This window comes from Helicoverpa zea, chromosome 17 (genome assembly GCF_022581195.2).
Source record: "Helicoverpa zea isolate HzStark_Cry1AcR chromosome 17, ilHelZeax1.1, whole genome shotgun sequence".
Lineage (NCBI taxonomy): Eukaryota > Metazoa > Arthropoda > Insecta > Lepidoptera > Noctuidae > Helicoverpa > Helicoverpa zea.
The window spans coordinates 8,288,083-8,304,974 of record NC_061468.1 but is presented as its reverse complement, the minus strand read 5'-3'; the positions used below and the strand labels follow the sequence as shown (position 1 = coordinate 8,304,974).

Here is a 16,892-nt window from a genome sequence, read left to right as displayed (position 1 = left end):
ATATTGCACCGAATAAAAGTGGACGTTGGTAATATGCAACGAAATACATAGTGACTGGCGTAGAAAACCTTTTTGGTTAAAAACCCGCCAAATAACCTCACCCGGTCTTAACGGTCGAGTAAAATTTTACTCGTCCGCGTTCGTCATCATCCTCTGAGCCTTTTTCCCAACTATGTTGGGGTCGGCTTCCAGTCCAACCGGATGTAGCTGAGTACCAGTGCTTTACAAGGAGCGACCGCCCTATCTGACCTCCTCAATCCAGTTACCCGGGCAACCCAATACCCCTTGGTTAGACTGGTATCAGACTTACTGGCTTGACTACCCGTAACTACTCGTCCGCGCTCGTCTTCTATTAAAAACTGTTTAAAGGATTCTCAATTCAAATTAACTGACTTTAGTTTTAAATCACAGCAGCGCTTCTATTTTCAAACTACAGAGAGAATGTGCTAGGATTATGGCGGTAAGTCTAACGACTCTCCATTTGAAAGTCGATAAAACAAATGCGACTATTTGGCGCCTCAGTTCTCTTGAAATCGTTCTAGTTTTTGCATTTATTTGACGAGAATAGTGAACTGAAAGTTTTGTATTAACTGAAAAGTTTTAATTTTTGCGCATCGTTTTATATGACGGCTTATGGTTTATGGTGCATTTTGTACAAGTAATTCAAGTTTCACTTACACGTTTTATTACTATTTTACTTTGGCAATGATTAAAGTTTAACTAAATTATCTTGATTCAGGCGCTTAGACCTTTATCTTAGAATATTAATCCCGGGATTAGAAGAAGAAAAAAAAATATTAAAGAAATCTTTATTTAAAGGCAAATACCTCATCAAAGTGAGGTCAAATACAAATGTCAAAATTCTGTCTGCATTGCAATATAAATTTGCATCATTATTTTTGCAATGTACGAAAAGTAAATTTGAACCTTAGGCCGTTAAGTATAAAGTCTAAATTTCAATAACGCGACACGATACGAGGTTGTTAAAAGTTGTTCTTTCGAAGCTTACAGGTAAGGGGGAGTAATCTTCAGCCGTAGCTATTGTTAGATATTTACCTATCTTTTGTGGCTACACTATCTTGATTTTTGATCAATCTCCAATTGGTCTCGATTTGTATAACCGATGGACGGATCGGTTGTTTTCGATTAGAGATTGACGTAATGTATATGGAGTTTATGTCAAAAAAAAATAAATCTATAATCGAGAAAAAACGGATAGATCGGGCATGGAAATCCATCGTAAGTGTGCCCAAAATGCGATGAGGTTGCAAATCAAAGAGAAAATTGACAATTCCAAAGAATATTTGAAATGATAAAAGAAAGAAATCGTGCTATGCATACAAATGTTTTTATTTAGGGACATACATATTTATCGATACGTGATTGAATAGAATTCGTCAAAACGAATCGAAGGACAATATAATTTTCAAGAGATTCGTTTGTTGTTGAATTGTTTTTCTTTATAATTTTTCTCATGTTTGTAAAATTAAACATAAGGAAAGGTTTTCCACAATACCTATACCTTTTATTATTGATTAGGTCTACCTGTATGAAATGGAACGAACTATGTAATGGATTCTAAGCAATCAGATTTAATCATCTTCCGATGTACCGTCATGAAAACTAATTTAACTACCTTATAAGGATTGCAAATTGGCAGGTGCAGCAGCAGTTCTGATGACATACAGTAACATGGAAATCTCCAGCTTCCAGATACTCATACGGTGGTTTCTGTCTGGCAAAAATCCTTGTATGAACCCGGCCTTATTTTATTCAATTTTCTTACCCACTATCCGAAACCCCAAATGACAGGATATTGGACGTAAAACGGTTGAGTAAACAACGAGGTAAAATGTCCCCCAAGTCCTATTCAAAGTCACTGAAGGAAAATGAAAGATGACTACTACCGTCTACTAGGGTATACAATGGTTTCTTATACTTATCGAAGAATTCGTGGCTAAGTCAAAGCCACGCGGATCGATCAGTCATAAAGTTAAGCAACGCTTGGCGCGACCGGTCCGTGGATGGGTGACCATCTAGTCATAAAGAGTTATCCCGTGTCTCGAAATAAACTGTAGGTTTCGGTTGTCAATTGAACGTCTTTGGCAGTCGTTACGGGTAGAAGACAGAAAAACTGACAACCAGTCTTACCGAAGGGTATTGGGTTGCCCGGTTAACTGAGTTGAGGGGGTCAGATAGGCAGTCGCTCCTTGTAAAACATTAGTACTCAGCTGCATCTGGTAATACTGGAAGCTTACCACAATATAGTTGGGAAAAAGGCAGATGATCTACCGTCTACCAATCTGTACAATGGTTTCTTAGTACACATATTACTAGGTCAGTTTAAAGCCAACGTTCAAGCTAAGTGGTCTGCATTACTATAAACATTGTAAGCCGTCATTGGATCTCGCGTCTTCTCAATGAATGGAAACTAGGTAAAATATGGATCGGGGGTAAGTTAAATACCAGTGTTATGATAATTTCGTTGTGAACAAGGGTAAATATGAGCATTTAATGCTAAGTGGTTTATTGTTTGCTATTAATGAATTTGAATTTGAATATAATATTTGTTTTCATAAATGTATTTCTGTTTGGTATTAGGACAGAGTAATTCTCACATTAGGTTTGCAATAATTTAGCTATACAATGTTCCAAAACATTGAGCTTTAGAACAATAAGGGAAATTAAAATCATTGGATTTTGTTCCGACAAAAGTTTTTGCTTGCCTTTTGGAAGCGACGAGGGCGGACAATCCGTTTTTGTGTTGTCATACGTTGTCTTGTCATACTGAGCTGTATCATAATAAGTTACTGTTATATATGAAAATAAAGCTATCTAAAAATATATATTTATTATATTTAATCCTAAGATACACAGGTTAAAATAGGCTCTAGTTATTTTAAGCAGAGAAGCTACGTTCTTTTTACGACCTTAAGGTTGCAATATTAATTTGTGTCGGTAAACTCACCCGGTTGAAACCAGCATCCAGGTATGGAAGGACCACGAAGTCGTCTTTCAGGTATGCACTGAAACAAACAAAAATAGCACATTAGAGATCGAACGATTACGATAACTTTGGGCATTTACAAAAACGTAGAGATATAGGACATGGACTAAAAACTTCCATAATTCTCGATAGTTCAAAAATTAGGTATAAACTTCTAAAATAACATTCAATTATATACCAATTCGCGCCTACTTTGCCTAAAATCGGACCTTAATATTGATAGGAAAAGTTAGGCGAAATAAGGATAATTAGAGGCTTATTACAATATCGGAAACTAACAAGAATATCAGTCATTATTAACAAACATGTCTAGTATTACGCATTTACCGGCTTTATAAACTAAGTACTAAGTATTCAGTGCTTTCGAGATCCGTCTGTAGTTCATGAAACTGAACTGAGTTTTCCGATCCGCCATGAATAAGTTCCGACGTTTCTACGAACCTCTTTTTGCTGTTTTTACTGGTAACAGGTAAGCAGTCGTTTTCAGATGAATAGCTAATTATTTTTAAAACAAGCCCGTTGAGTTTTAACGTTTATTTTATGTTTTTCTGTAACATAGTGCTTGTGGTTTATTTTGTACTGTAAAAATTAAAATTTGTAGTGAGAAATGGTTTTTAGTCGGCTTATTTATTCGGGCCTGTATTTTTACAAAGTTTTTCAGGATATTGAAGTGAAAAATGAGTCGCAAAATATACACACATCTTTAGTAAAATATCTTTTGAAATACTGGGAACTGTGAAATCAATCATGCTGCTATATTAAAGTTCTGCACATTATTAAAACTAGTTCCGGGAAACATTACCGACATTTCAGTTGTGATACTTTCAGGTAATACAACAGTATAATATGTCTACCTACGTGAACGTATGTGTAGGTACATATCTAGTAGGTAATATATCGTTTTCAGCCTTAAAGGTTCGTGGAAATTCGCGTGTTTATATAACGAGTAACGCTGGCTTTTAGCAGTCCATGTAGAAATAATATTGGCTTGGTAACCAAGTTTACTCACACAGTCAAAGAATCTAATGCTAATGGATTCTAAATGAAAGCACCATTTCTATTTCAAAAAAGAAGTGAAAGATTAACTTGGTACATCGGCGAAGTGTTTTGTTAGATAAAACAGACTGCTTTTGTTTTTCTATCATTAACTGTGTACAGTAAAGTTAACATCTTACTAGTTTTGTTTTGAGAGAAGTAATCTTATTACGGTCGTTCCTATATAATACTCTATCTTTCTTCTATTCTATCCGTTGTTTTGCTTTCTAGAGATAGGAATTTGATATTACTTGTATGTAGGGCTGCCATCTCGAATTTCGCCAAACCCGGACAAACATTAAAAAAACCCGGACATTTGGCGTAAATCGCATTTTTTCCCCGAACGAGTACGATTTTTTTTAAACAAAATAATATTTAATTTGGGATCTATTTACTATTAACATATACTTAAATTCAATGAGGGGAAGCACCTTACATGAAAAGTGTCCGAGTTTTCCCCGGACACTTCTTGAAACCCCGCCCGGACGGCCCCCGGACGGCCTCCAAACGAGGACAAATCCGGGGAAACCCGGACGGATGGCAGCCCTACTTGTATGGGGCTAATTTCAAAATTCTATCTCTAGGAATCGGCTGTTAATCTTCAAACCAACTCGACTGAGAGCAAAACCACGGATGCTTTATTTATTCAAATACGAATTTGCCAAAACAAAACGGAACTGTGTCAAGGCTACCAGGGGATCACAAATTCATTAGCAGTAATCCTTCTCGGTGTAAACGTTTATTTACATTGCGTTGTGACCATTCATCAATCCATCAGCAAGAAGGTTGGTTGAACGTCAAGTTCTACATAATATTATCTGGGGAACATTGTCTCTGTTTCAATTCCCTCCGAAATCGGACTTGGGGCAATCTGTAGATGAGACAGTAGACTAAGTAAGGAAAGTCTTTGAAATAATTGTGAAGTTAAAATGATGGTGAATGTTGAGAGTGAGCTTTAGAGTATTAAAAAGTGTAAATGCATTTGGGTGTTTATTAGGGTGATGCAATTTTCAATATTTTTGCTAGAAGAATATATCCTGAAAGTGTTATCATTGAAATAATATTTTTTCACACAAAATTACCAGGTAAACCTAATTCAAATTGCGCTTTTATTTGTACTTCTGTCACGTGCCTATCAAGTAAAGTTTCCGTTAACACAAACGTCTCTCACAGACCCCTATGGTACAATCATCCATTCACAGTGTCATAGCATCCACAACAATGGCGGCAAATCTCGCTTTCGCTGTCACTACACTTATCAAAACAAATCGCTTGGATTTGTGATCGCGACTGTTCTAGTCCTTCGTGAATAATAAATTAAAGTGAGTACGTTATATGGGCTTAATTATTTGCATACTACGATTAATCTTGATAAGAGACAAAGCTGTGTTTTATAGTTAGGAGTACGGAGGATGGAAAGTAGTGGAGATACCATAAGGAAGGTAGGTTAGGCGGCTTCTTGTAGGTCAAGCACCTACGGTGGGCGTGATCAGTTACTAGAAATAACGAGACGTTCGGGTTCTTTAACAAATCAAAATACATCTGTCAAAGATTGGTCTTGATTGATTGGTGATTTTATTTTCAAAATAATGGACGAGTTCCACAGAAGGCGGGTGGAGCTAGTGACTTACTCGTTCCCTGAACACCTGCATTTTGATGCGCTACTTTCTTAGGAGATTTTGCGTTATGACATCTTCGATAGTCATTTTATTCTCCATGGTTAGGAGTGTGTTTGTCTGTCCTTATGTGTGGGTTTGTGACTTGTTGAATGCTTTTGTTTTCAAGTTGGTGGTTTGTACCTCATTATGTAAAAGGGTGCGTTTGTTCAGCCTTTTCGGAGATAAATGGATGTCGCGTAAGGGTGGGTGTAACTCGGTTTGTTTTCGATTTAGAAATGGTCTTGGTGAAGATTTCCCGCAATGATGAGGTCTGAGTTTACCTACATGTTATTTTGTTTCATTTGAAACTTCTTTTGGAAAAATAACTTATGTTTTCCACATAACTTATGTCCTCAAGAAAGAGGAAAAATTACGAAGAATTGCAGCAAGGCCAACGAAAGCTTTAATATGGTGGAGAGAGGTTAACAAACCTTTTTTTTTAATTTATTGCTACACAGAGCAAAAAATAAAGACAAAGAAAAATACGATGGATAAATATGGATTTATAAGATACATAGCGTAAGTCTTACCTAAAACAGAATGTGTATCGGACAAAAGATAGTCTGAAGTACATATTTTGAGGGTCGAAGGCTGCCATTGATAACCCATTCAAGCCACGGAGCAAAGAGTACACAACACAACACAAAAGGGAACGAGTATAGGTAATAAGTTTTTTGTTACAACAAAATAGATTACAAAATATTGAGTGAAAATAGATTCGTGATTCGTTTATCGGATAGTTCAATGGTTTACAATATTTTCTATTGGATTAGGTTAATTGAATTCGATGGTTTTTTGGAAGTATTTATTATTAAAAATCTTTTTATTGGTAATGTATGCAACATAAAAGCTGGTTGAGGTTGAAGATACTATATTGAGTATCTGACAAATATATCAAAGTTAGGTATACAATATTTGATTCAACATAAGTACCTTTGTGTATGCAAATTCATATTACTTACTACCTACGTCACTAGAGATATTTAGTTCCATCAGCCATTCAAACCACGCCTTCTCTTTCAATAATCTGGTCTTACCCAACCAACAGAATTAGGACACTCAAAACAATAACTTCAAAGCAATTTTCAGAAAGTTACTCAACTATGGCCTTAAAAGAAAAAAAAACCTTGTAGCGCTTTACTTTGTACGCGAGAAGTTTTTCCGGGCCACTGGCTCGAAAATCGTGGGGCTCAGCAAAAATCCTGTCAAAGATTTTTCACAGTGGTTAACCTCTTAGGTAGGAAACTGACCCTTTACTTTGTTAGTCGCGTCTGATCGCTTCATCTTTGTGCCGCTTAATCTTTGAGCTGAGATAACGATGTTCTGTATTGTGTGTTGTTACGTTTATTTTATTTAGTTGCGTGTGTGATTTGGTGGGATCTTGTTTTAGTGAGTTTTTGAGGTCTTGGTAAATATTTCAGTTCTATCAGTTTTTAAAATGACGTAGGTAAATAAAAAACTTACGTATGTAAAAAAGTATTTTTGTTTTATAGAAAGCTTTATATTCATCCTTGTATTATATCCTATATTACTAAAGCAAAAGTAACTGTTAGAATTAAATGTTTGTTTTTATTGAATGCAAATTACTGAACCGATTTTATTGAAATTTGGTACACAGATAGTCTACTCTACAACCTGAGGTAGGACATTAGGCTACTCTTTATCCGGCCTAAACGGAGTGATTTTTAATCAAATCAAATCAAAATCAAATCACTTTTATTTTCAGGCATCAAAGGCCCATAGATAAATACCTTAAAACTAGCATACATATGTTATACAAAATTGTTAGTAAATAAAAACTTAAAACTATGTTAATAGCACTTCCTTATGCACTATGGCACTGTGCGGTCCTGTGGCACTTGTCCGCGGAAGCGACGGAACACCACGTCCTGTGGCCAGAAGTTTTCGTCCAACACGAGGTGCAGGAAACACGTTGGCACTCGCACCACGAACGCCTTGAAGTTGGCGTTATGGCGCGACTCCAGCAGCTGCACTCTCGGGGCGTACTTCAGCTTCTGACGCATGTACTCCACGATGTCCTCCGCCTTAGTGGTGTAGTGTAGGCGGGAGATGTACACCGGGGTGTTCGGCTTGGCGGCACGAATTTTGATGTTTGGCTCAACAGGAGCCGTGCCGCAACGATTCTTGTTGGTTCGCTGACGGCGCTTCCTCCTTTGCACCGTAACGAACCCCTCATCGTCAGCCCGATTCTGTCCCTTTACGGGCACGGGCTTCTTCGTAGCATCAATTTTGCTACCTATGACGCTAGCGTAGTCTCGACGTACATTTTGATGTTTCGCCGAGGCTGCAGAAACGAGCAGCTGATCGAGCGGTCGAGCGGCGGCGAGCGGAGGAGCCGCAGGGACGGGAGCTAAGCTAAGCTTTTTAAGTCGCGAGTGGAACCGCGGGAAACAGCTAGTATTATTAAATAAAGTAAGTACAAGATTGACGTCATATGAAACTATTGTGTGGTATCCGATGATACGGGACGGAATACTCCAAGTAATTTCCTTTGTACCAAATATTTTCCGGGTTTCCGTGATTGGAATACGAAGAATTTCTTATATTGTGTAGCTTCTACCGTATTAAGGTTTTTTATAAGATAAATATGTAGTTACGTGTCATCAAATTCATTTATAGAAATTATGTAGGTCTATTAAATAAACACTTTTTCACATCAAATGACGTTGAATTTTATAGTGGAAAATATGCGAATAAATTATAAAATTGTTATTAAAACTTACCCGCGAATGAATTATATTTTTAATTTAAAATGCATCAGTATAAATATTCATAAACACTTTATCAACTTTGAATATAATTTGAAATATAATATCTTCGTAAACGAGTATTCATTCATTTTGAGTACATACGTACCGTGTTTTAAGTTTTTTTATGTAAATATTATTATTTTACGTAGTGGTTTTATTGCGTGACACTAACTTACTCCATATGTAGAGGTACTGAAGAATTTGCTTATTAAGTACAAATTAAAATGCCCTAGCTCATCTCACCAGTAAAGCTTTTAATAAAATTTCTTGTTACGATAAAGAACGCTATTTAAACAAGATAACAATAAAATGTTAACATCTTCCTTTAAGCAGGACTTCAATTACCTATGCTTTAGAGTTTATCTATTTATTATTTAGAAGCTACTTTATTAAAAGAATTTCATCCTGGTTAAAAAAAATAATAATTTCGTACTCTTATAACACTACAAAAACGATTCCACAGCTCGACTATTTAAAAAAAATATCGCTAGACAGCTACAAACTGTCAAAAAGAACGAAAAAAAAACCTAAGCTCACCTCTATGCTCGCGTCACAGTCCTTCAAAGTTTCGACGTCAAAGCGCACTATGTAGGTAGGTACATATAATTTATAAACAACGCGAACTACAAAAGGGAACTACGTTTTGTTTTGGTAATTCTTTTGATCTTTACACGGCCTGGTATGAAGGACAAGTTTGACTGACGCGAAAATTCGTGTAGGCTGGAACGCTGTCAAGTAAGTATGGTAGGTAAGTTTAATAGTTCGCAAGCTTTGATGATAGGGTACAAATTGCGGTAAAAAATCTTTGTTTTGTTATACAAACAACATAAATAAATAAACCTTGGAACAGAAAGTAAAGAGAAAACGGAACAGAATATTTTTAGATTTTCAATGGAGGAGCGTTCCATTTTCAAATTCTTAACGTCATCAACAAAAGTGCCAGTATCATAGGCTAGTCATATAAATCAAAGGAGGATTTACATCTCAAGAATTAAATGAAATAATAGGAAAAAAGCCGTATTTAGCAGTAATTTAAAAAAAAAAACAGTAGTTAAACCTAACTCGAGTGTGTATGTTTGTTCGAAAACTTTCATGTTTTTGAAATATAGGTAGGTACTTTATTTTTTTAGAAAATATTTTGTCAAAATTGCAATACATTGAAAACTAGCTACATTGACAGAGGTCCAACATTTTAGGTCGCTGGCACGGGTCATCGCGCTCTTTATGGTCTGTAAAAGGGATTGCTTCATTAAAGGGATGGATCGCTACGGAATATTGCATCGCATTTATTCTGTTTTTTATGTTTCCCAAGTTTAATTTGTTACTTCTAGATATTGAGGCTGAGGTTATTGGGCTCCAGGTACTGAACTTGGGTGAAAGGAGTTATCTCTACTTTGCTAGTAAGTTACCTGTTTTCTGCTTGTGGTTCATGAGTTCATATAGTACTCGTACTCGTAAATGAAAATATATGAAGACATAACGAAAGAATATCAAAAACCATGCTTACTTTAAGACACTTTTGAAATAACATTCAATAAAAAATCACATTCGGATTTTCTACCACTGTCTGAAAAATAAAGCCGTTTGTAAAATTCTAATCCATAGAAATTAACCATTCATATTTAAAAAAAGATCATAAAATACACGTGTAACAGAACACAGGCCGACAATAGTTTCGAATTTCGAAAAGAATTTAAAAAAATAATACAAATTGCCCAAACATGTGTACGAAATAATCCGCTAGGGATGTGAATGTGCGTGAAATGAAATCATATTTTTTCATTCGGAACAGGCAACAGGCGTATTGTGCCAAATCCCTGCTCGGTTCACGGTACCTATACGTAAGTGGTTCTCGGGAGCAATTTTCCGATATTAAAAAGTAATTTAAGCTGGACGGTAACAGATACGGAACAAGATGGTTTACGAGTCATGTTCCGGCTATTAATATTGTTCGGAACCATCCGTTGCCCTCTCTGATTATTTACGACAGACTTTTTAATTAAATTGTTTGCCTTTGAAATTGAATTGAAGTGATATTTATGATGCTAGTTTTAAAGTGGTATGTTGTTTGTCCTTGAGTTGTGGTACAAAATATGTTATTGTTTTGCCTTTCCTTAATAAAGAATCGATAATATTATTCAATGTAATACTTATTATTTTTCCCTTTTGTTAATTAGTGTAACAGGTACCTAAGTACCTACATATTTTACTTTGACAGTAACAAACCTGTACATAGAGTGGGTGTAAATCAGAAAATATCTTGTAATCCTTTTAACCCTTCTTGCTCTTGATAACACGTCATAAGAAAAGACTAGACGATTAGAGAACATTGATCTCGCAGCCATTGTTACCTTTGCCTTTATAAATACAAAGACAAGACAAAGGCGAGTCATAGAGCAGAACTCTTTAACGAACGTGTCAGTGTCAACTGCTGGATATTGACAAAGGGAGCTAATGGATTGTCAGAATGGCCTGATAGAAGACAATGGGGTTTGTTGTCTACCACAGTTATATCGGTAAATAGATACTACTACATATTATGTGTGTTACTATGTCTTTGAACAAGACTTCGTAAAGGGTACAGGATTTTAATAGTCTTGGGATGTAAAGGCTGCCGGAGGACTGTATAATTATCACTATTTTGTCTTAAAATACTTAGTTTATCTCGTAGTTCTCAATTTTAAGGCAATATTTGAGTTATTGAAGAATTGTACAGTTTAAGAGGAAATATACCTTATATGTGTTTTTAGGATATAAATATTAAACTCTTCCTCACCCATCTAATCTTTCTCAACAAAGTTGAAAAGAAAAATAAAAAGTAAAAAAACTGAATCAAGTTATAAAGCAAAATGCTTCATCATCAATTTTGTGTTAACTGGTCTTTTACAATAAAAACTTCGCGGAGACTTTAATAAAAAATCTGAAATAACATCGGCGCTGTTATTTTTATGACGTTGCGAAAATGTTACAAAGAGTGATAATTTTTTTGTTTTTTAATAAACCGTCAGGAAGACAACTTGAAGTTACCTTTGACAATTTATTTTATGAAAAATGTTGTTCCTTTTTTAAATGTTTTATTGTCCGATTGTTTTTTATCGTGTTTGTTTTTATACTGTGGATACTATTTTTTGAAGACATAGCATTTTTATGCGACATTAGAACAATGAAATTGCAGCATTTCACATTGAACACTTTTTTAACAAAGTATGCCAGTTTGATCAAGTAAGTACTAGAGATCATAAAACATAATGGAATTTTTATTACTGCACGCACCCTTTGTGAAAGAACTGAGAATTCTTGAATGAAAATCTTTCAAGGCATAATGAATGGTGGTTGGTTGGCACTGTATTTCAGAAAAATAATGAAAAAATAAGACCCTTTTTCAGATTAATTTTCTAATTTAATTCCATTATGTTTGAACTGCCTCTGCAAAAGCAAAATTAAAATATACTTCTTTACGAAGAATAATTAAGACAGGTCTAAATGATTGAATAGCTTGATCTAGCCTTAAAAAAATAAAAGTTTTCTTTAAAGTAGAAAAAGAAAGAGATAATTAAGTGTCAGGCTATATTATCATTGTATTTTTAAAGTAGGTAAACTAGTAGCGGAGCGAGTTACGACAGATGGAGACGTAAATCATACTGAGTGAGTCTTTCGTATTGACGTGCACCTAGATTGAAATCACAAAATAACATAAAATCTATTTTCGTCAAGAAATAAAGCGGAATGTTTACCTCCGTTTTTTTTTTAAAGAAAACCTCCTTTCTACACTGAAATATTGATTTTAGATTTTATAGATTCCATACTAAGATAAAAGATTCACTCAAGCTAGTTTTATATCTTTTTTGTTTCATAGAAGAAAACAAAAAAGATGAAGAACTACATAAAAGATCCTTCAAGTGATGTTTCCTTTGTAAGTTTTTATTGGAAAGTTACCTGTTATTTAATAACACAGTATTTTCTGGCTTCAGCCGGTACTGAAGGCAATAACGAGGTTGAGATCGAGTATCATAATAAAATAATAAAAAGCTTTTCAAGCAATAGATGATTTTTTTACTCAATTTTTCCTTGAAAATATTACCAACTTATTCTCTTGGTGAAGAAAAAAAGGTTGCATTATGGTTTGCTTACTGGTCGTTCAATCATTTGAAATTAGAATTTAAAGGAGTCGTCGACCAAATAAAAAGGGGTATTTGAATTTCGCATAATATATTCGATTATTTTATTTCTTCATTACATATTTTCGGCCAGATATAAATTCATTTACATATATAGTTTTTTTATAATAATATAATAGATTTTATTTTAATTTCTGTGAATAACAGTATACTGTTACTATGGGTATGGACAACATGACAAAGTGAAAGTGATTATGATTACGTTAATTCCCTCTCTAGCCTCTCTGTAAACTAATGAGGTTGTGACATGGTTTGACCTCTCAAATAGATATTAATTAATTTTGCTCGTCTACCCAAAATCATTAACCTGACATTGTTTAGCTTTAATAGTAGATAAAGTCTTATTAATGTTCGTATTTTTTTGATAATTAGTATAAAACACGCTGCTAATGTTTGATGATTATACAAAAATGTATTTTTTAACTTTACCTAATTACTAACTGACTGGGTTTTTATTTGAAAGCCTTTTATTTTTCTTGAAGCATTTAGGCCAAGTAGGTAAAAACTATGACAAGCATTTTTCGCTAACTCGTTCCAATTTCGGAGAAAAACGAATTAAAGTGGTGTTTAGTTGCTAACAAGCGAAAAAATATCTCAAATTATTCTAAATAAAATCTGAGAAAAAATATAAGCAGTTAGCAACAGCAAAGTCTCTTATAATAGGTACACGTGTAGAGTATTATAATTAAATACCCTAATTAGGGTTTCCTTCTCAAACACGGAATAGGAGGTTACACCAGTCGTAAAATTCTCATTTGCTTTGGAATTAAAAAAAAAATAGCATTATGTCAAAAATAAACATGTCACTGTCAGTGTGACATTTATTTTCGCGCGCTATTTTTTATCGATACAGTTTGCACTTAACAATCTATTTAGTGGCGGTGCCGTCCATAAATCCAATTTATCTGGGCTCAAAATTAAATTGCGTCTCATCCCCTCACGTTGGCTTGTCTGTACTACTACAATTCATGCCGACCCTATTAGTTCCTCGTAGGGTTGTTAGTGAAAAATTGGGTTTAAGTAGGTTATAAGCCATACATGCTGTTTTTTCCGTTAACAGCTCAAGCTAGTATAAAATGCATCAATAGTTCTATGCCTCATTTACCTACTAAACTGTTTCTCAAGTCTACAGGTTGCGACTTTGCGAGGTTTGTACTGAACCAACCCAGATGTGTGCAATTTACTTAATTAATTTAGTCGACAACAATACCTGGTAGGTTCGAACTATTAAAATACTTATTCGGAAAATGGCATGAAAAAGAAAAATCCTACCCAAAACAAAAGTGTGAAAGGCTGCCAAGTTCGATAATATGGGAATGCTTCGCCTATAAAAGAAGTGAGATCTGAATAAGTACCAAGTTCCATACACATACCTCAGTTAAAAATAGTTACTTTTTGATGATGTTACTTGGCAAGTTTTCACACACCTTGTTATAAACCTACTAAACGCAATGAATCAAGTATTTAATTTTCTATTAAAACTTGCTTTTTTTCTGACGTCAATATCTCAAAACCTACAATAGGTATATTAATGAAATTTTGTATTTTAGATAAGTAAGGGGGTCTCAACAGATAGTAGAAATTTGATATGCGTAAATAAAATAGATTTTGAGTTATAGGGGGGTCGAATTTGGCCCGAAATGGTTCGTGTAATATGACCCACGGCCGGTGTGTCACTTTTTTTTGCTCGAACTTGACGGACACACTGCCGTGTGTCTAGATCCGCATTGCTATCAGCGGACAGCGCGTCCAAAAGGCAAACGTAGGATTTCAATACAAATAATTAATGTATTTAAGTTATTAAATTACTTAAAACTTAAATTAGCTCTGCTAGCCCTGACGGTTTCGCTTCCTCATCTAGTGGCGACTTTTATTTAGTTAGTATCACACGGGAAAAGTGTCGGAATGTTAACAACTAGTTTGGATTTAAAGCGAATTTGTACTTAGACTAGTTTGTGGATGAAAAGTTTGTAGAAGGAAAAACTATTGAAACGAATGTGATGGAATTGTTGTGTTGAAAAGTTTGTCATTAGAGTAAACATTCGAGTGAACCAATTAACGGATTTAGAGTACAAAAATACATAAAACTATGTACTTGACGAAAATATTTGCTAAACAGATGATCACTGGATGGACATGTAGTTTTAACGTTTTGGTATTACCAACCCTGCAACCTATCTAATAAGCTGAAGAATTTATCTTCTAATATTAATTTAAGTTGATTTCTAATACTACATCACGAAGATTATAAGAACATCCTTAAGGGAAATTCAGTAAATATTTTTCCAATTTCTCTCAGTGCGAATTTCGAAACAACATTTCGAAATTTAAACTTTCTATAAAGCATGACAGTCAATTATTTGTATTGCAATTAATATCAGGACATATGCAAGCAGAATGAATTTCAACTGGGCAATCGGATTTTTGAATACACATTGGTGCACTTTGAAGCGATAGGTACAGTTATTTATTTATTTGTAAATGAATACATTCCAGTTTTTATGACGTTTTTCTACAAAGAACATTTTTATTTAATTGGTTCCTTTGTGCATGTTTTTATGTTGATTATTATTATAGCTGGACTTAATAAATATTGTTTAACTGTTGATCATAATTACTTAAATAACAAAACAAAATCCCAATTTCTGTTGTTAAAATAATATAGGTAGTTATATAAATTAAACCCCCTAAATAATAATATGAAGATCATGTTAAAACAATTTCCCATAATAACAATAACCCATTAAACAACAATAAAAAAACGATAAAATTTCCCTCAGGCCGCACGAAAACGGATTTTTCCAAGTAATTAAGTTCAGAGCAAATTGGGTTGGTTACTAGAATTCGAAGTCCAGTTCCAACCATTTTGGTACCGTTAAAGTCAAATATTAAACGGTAAATGTATTTGCCTAGAGTTCAGTGCATACTTTATAAACCAATTTAGTAAATGGTTTAACAACGTGGTTACTCGTTAATGTACGATAAGCTTCCAGACTAATGGACTCGGTAAGTTTTTAATTCGCAAAACATTTTTCTGAAACAATTTCAGTGTAACCGACCAGTATTCTCACTGACGTGTTATTCGGTTCAATGAATATTTAAAAATGGAACGTATTTTTTAATATCAAACATTGGAATTTAAATATCGAACATTGAAATTATAACGTTCAATAGAATTTATTGGCGCTGTCGATATTCATTTATGTCGTTCGAAAAGGTTTTATTAGGCGCAGTATGAATTCTGGGAACTCGTTACATTTATGCATAGGAACATTTTATGAATAGTCGCGCACATACAATCCCCTAGTGAAGTGTTCTCTTTTCAAATTGCTGAATGGTTCTACAAAAACCGTTTAGTTAATTTGATTTGGAATTTTGCACTAAAATTTTTTTTTATTGTTCAAATTCAAAAGCTATTCTATAGTTTTTGTTTTTCTGTCGGAATGTGCTAGAAAGTCTGTAGGAAATCTCATCTAGGTCAGCTAGCACAGGTCAAATAACGAAGCGCTACTAAAAGCAAAGCTTCAGCTGGCATAATTAATATTCTTCCGCATACATAAACAAGACAATTGGATCTCGAAACTCTTTATTAGTCTTCAAACAGAATTTTAGTTTTTGAACCAAATATTGCGAGAACAATAAAAGCATGCTTTAAGTTAGAATAGACAGCGACATTCCAAAAAAATAAACTGAAATTTGAAATTCGAATATATGTAAAAAAATCAAAATTATAATTCCGCTATGTTTAGTCTGGTACCTCGTTGACATAACATAATTTATTAAGACTTCCTTTTTAAAAATGCGGTTTACCTACCCCGTTTTCGCAAGGGTAAAACCAACAGAGTATTTTTAGAGTCCGCTAATTGGCTTCAGGCAGTTTATTTCGTCTTGGGTTGCAAGCTCATACTTATCTCGCATTGCAGACTCCTTTGAGACTGACATACAAACCTCCTCGGTTTACGCGGCTCAACCCCAGATTTTGAGCTTGGCTTGCGAAGTCAGTTGGGAGTTGAATTTGTGAGAAAATAAGTTTGTTTTTGTATGCTATAATTGGTGGAAGGGTAAAAAAAAGCATTTTTAAATCATACTGATTGTAATACGTTACGTCGCCAATTATCTACGTATTTAACAAAAAAATACGAATCCTAGCTCCTTGATTGAAGGATGCCTATATTTGACAGATGGAAAGAAAGAGAACTTAAAAAATACTCAACAATTAACCTAGTCATCTTCCTAAGACTTC

At 34.4% G+C, this 16,892-nt stretch overlaps 1 protein-coding gene across 7 annotated transcripts in view; it reads right to left on the bottom strand.

Moving 5' to 3' along the window:
• LOC124638583 (high affinity cAMP-specific and IBMX-insensitive 3',5'-cyclic phosphodiesterase 8) overlaps window positions 1–16,892 on the bottom strand; it is a 227,686-nt gene that overhangs the window by 11,936 nt on the left and 198,858 nt on the right. For all 7 annotated transcript variants that reach the window (XM_047175604.1, XM_047175605.1, XM_047175607.1 and 4 more), the window contains one exon: window positions 2,969–3,026. In XM_047175604.1, the coding sequence (XP_047031560.1) occupies window positions 2,969–3,026 (58 nt within the window). The remainder of the gene's footprint in view (window positions 1–2,968; window positions 3,027–16,892) is intronic.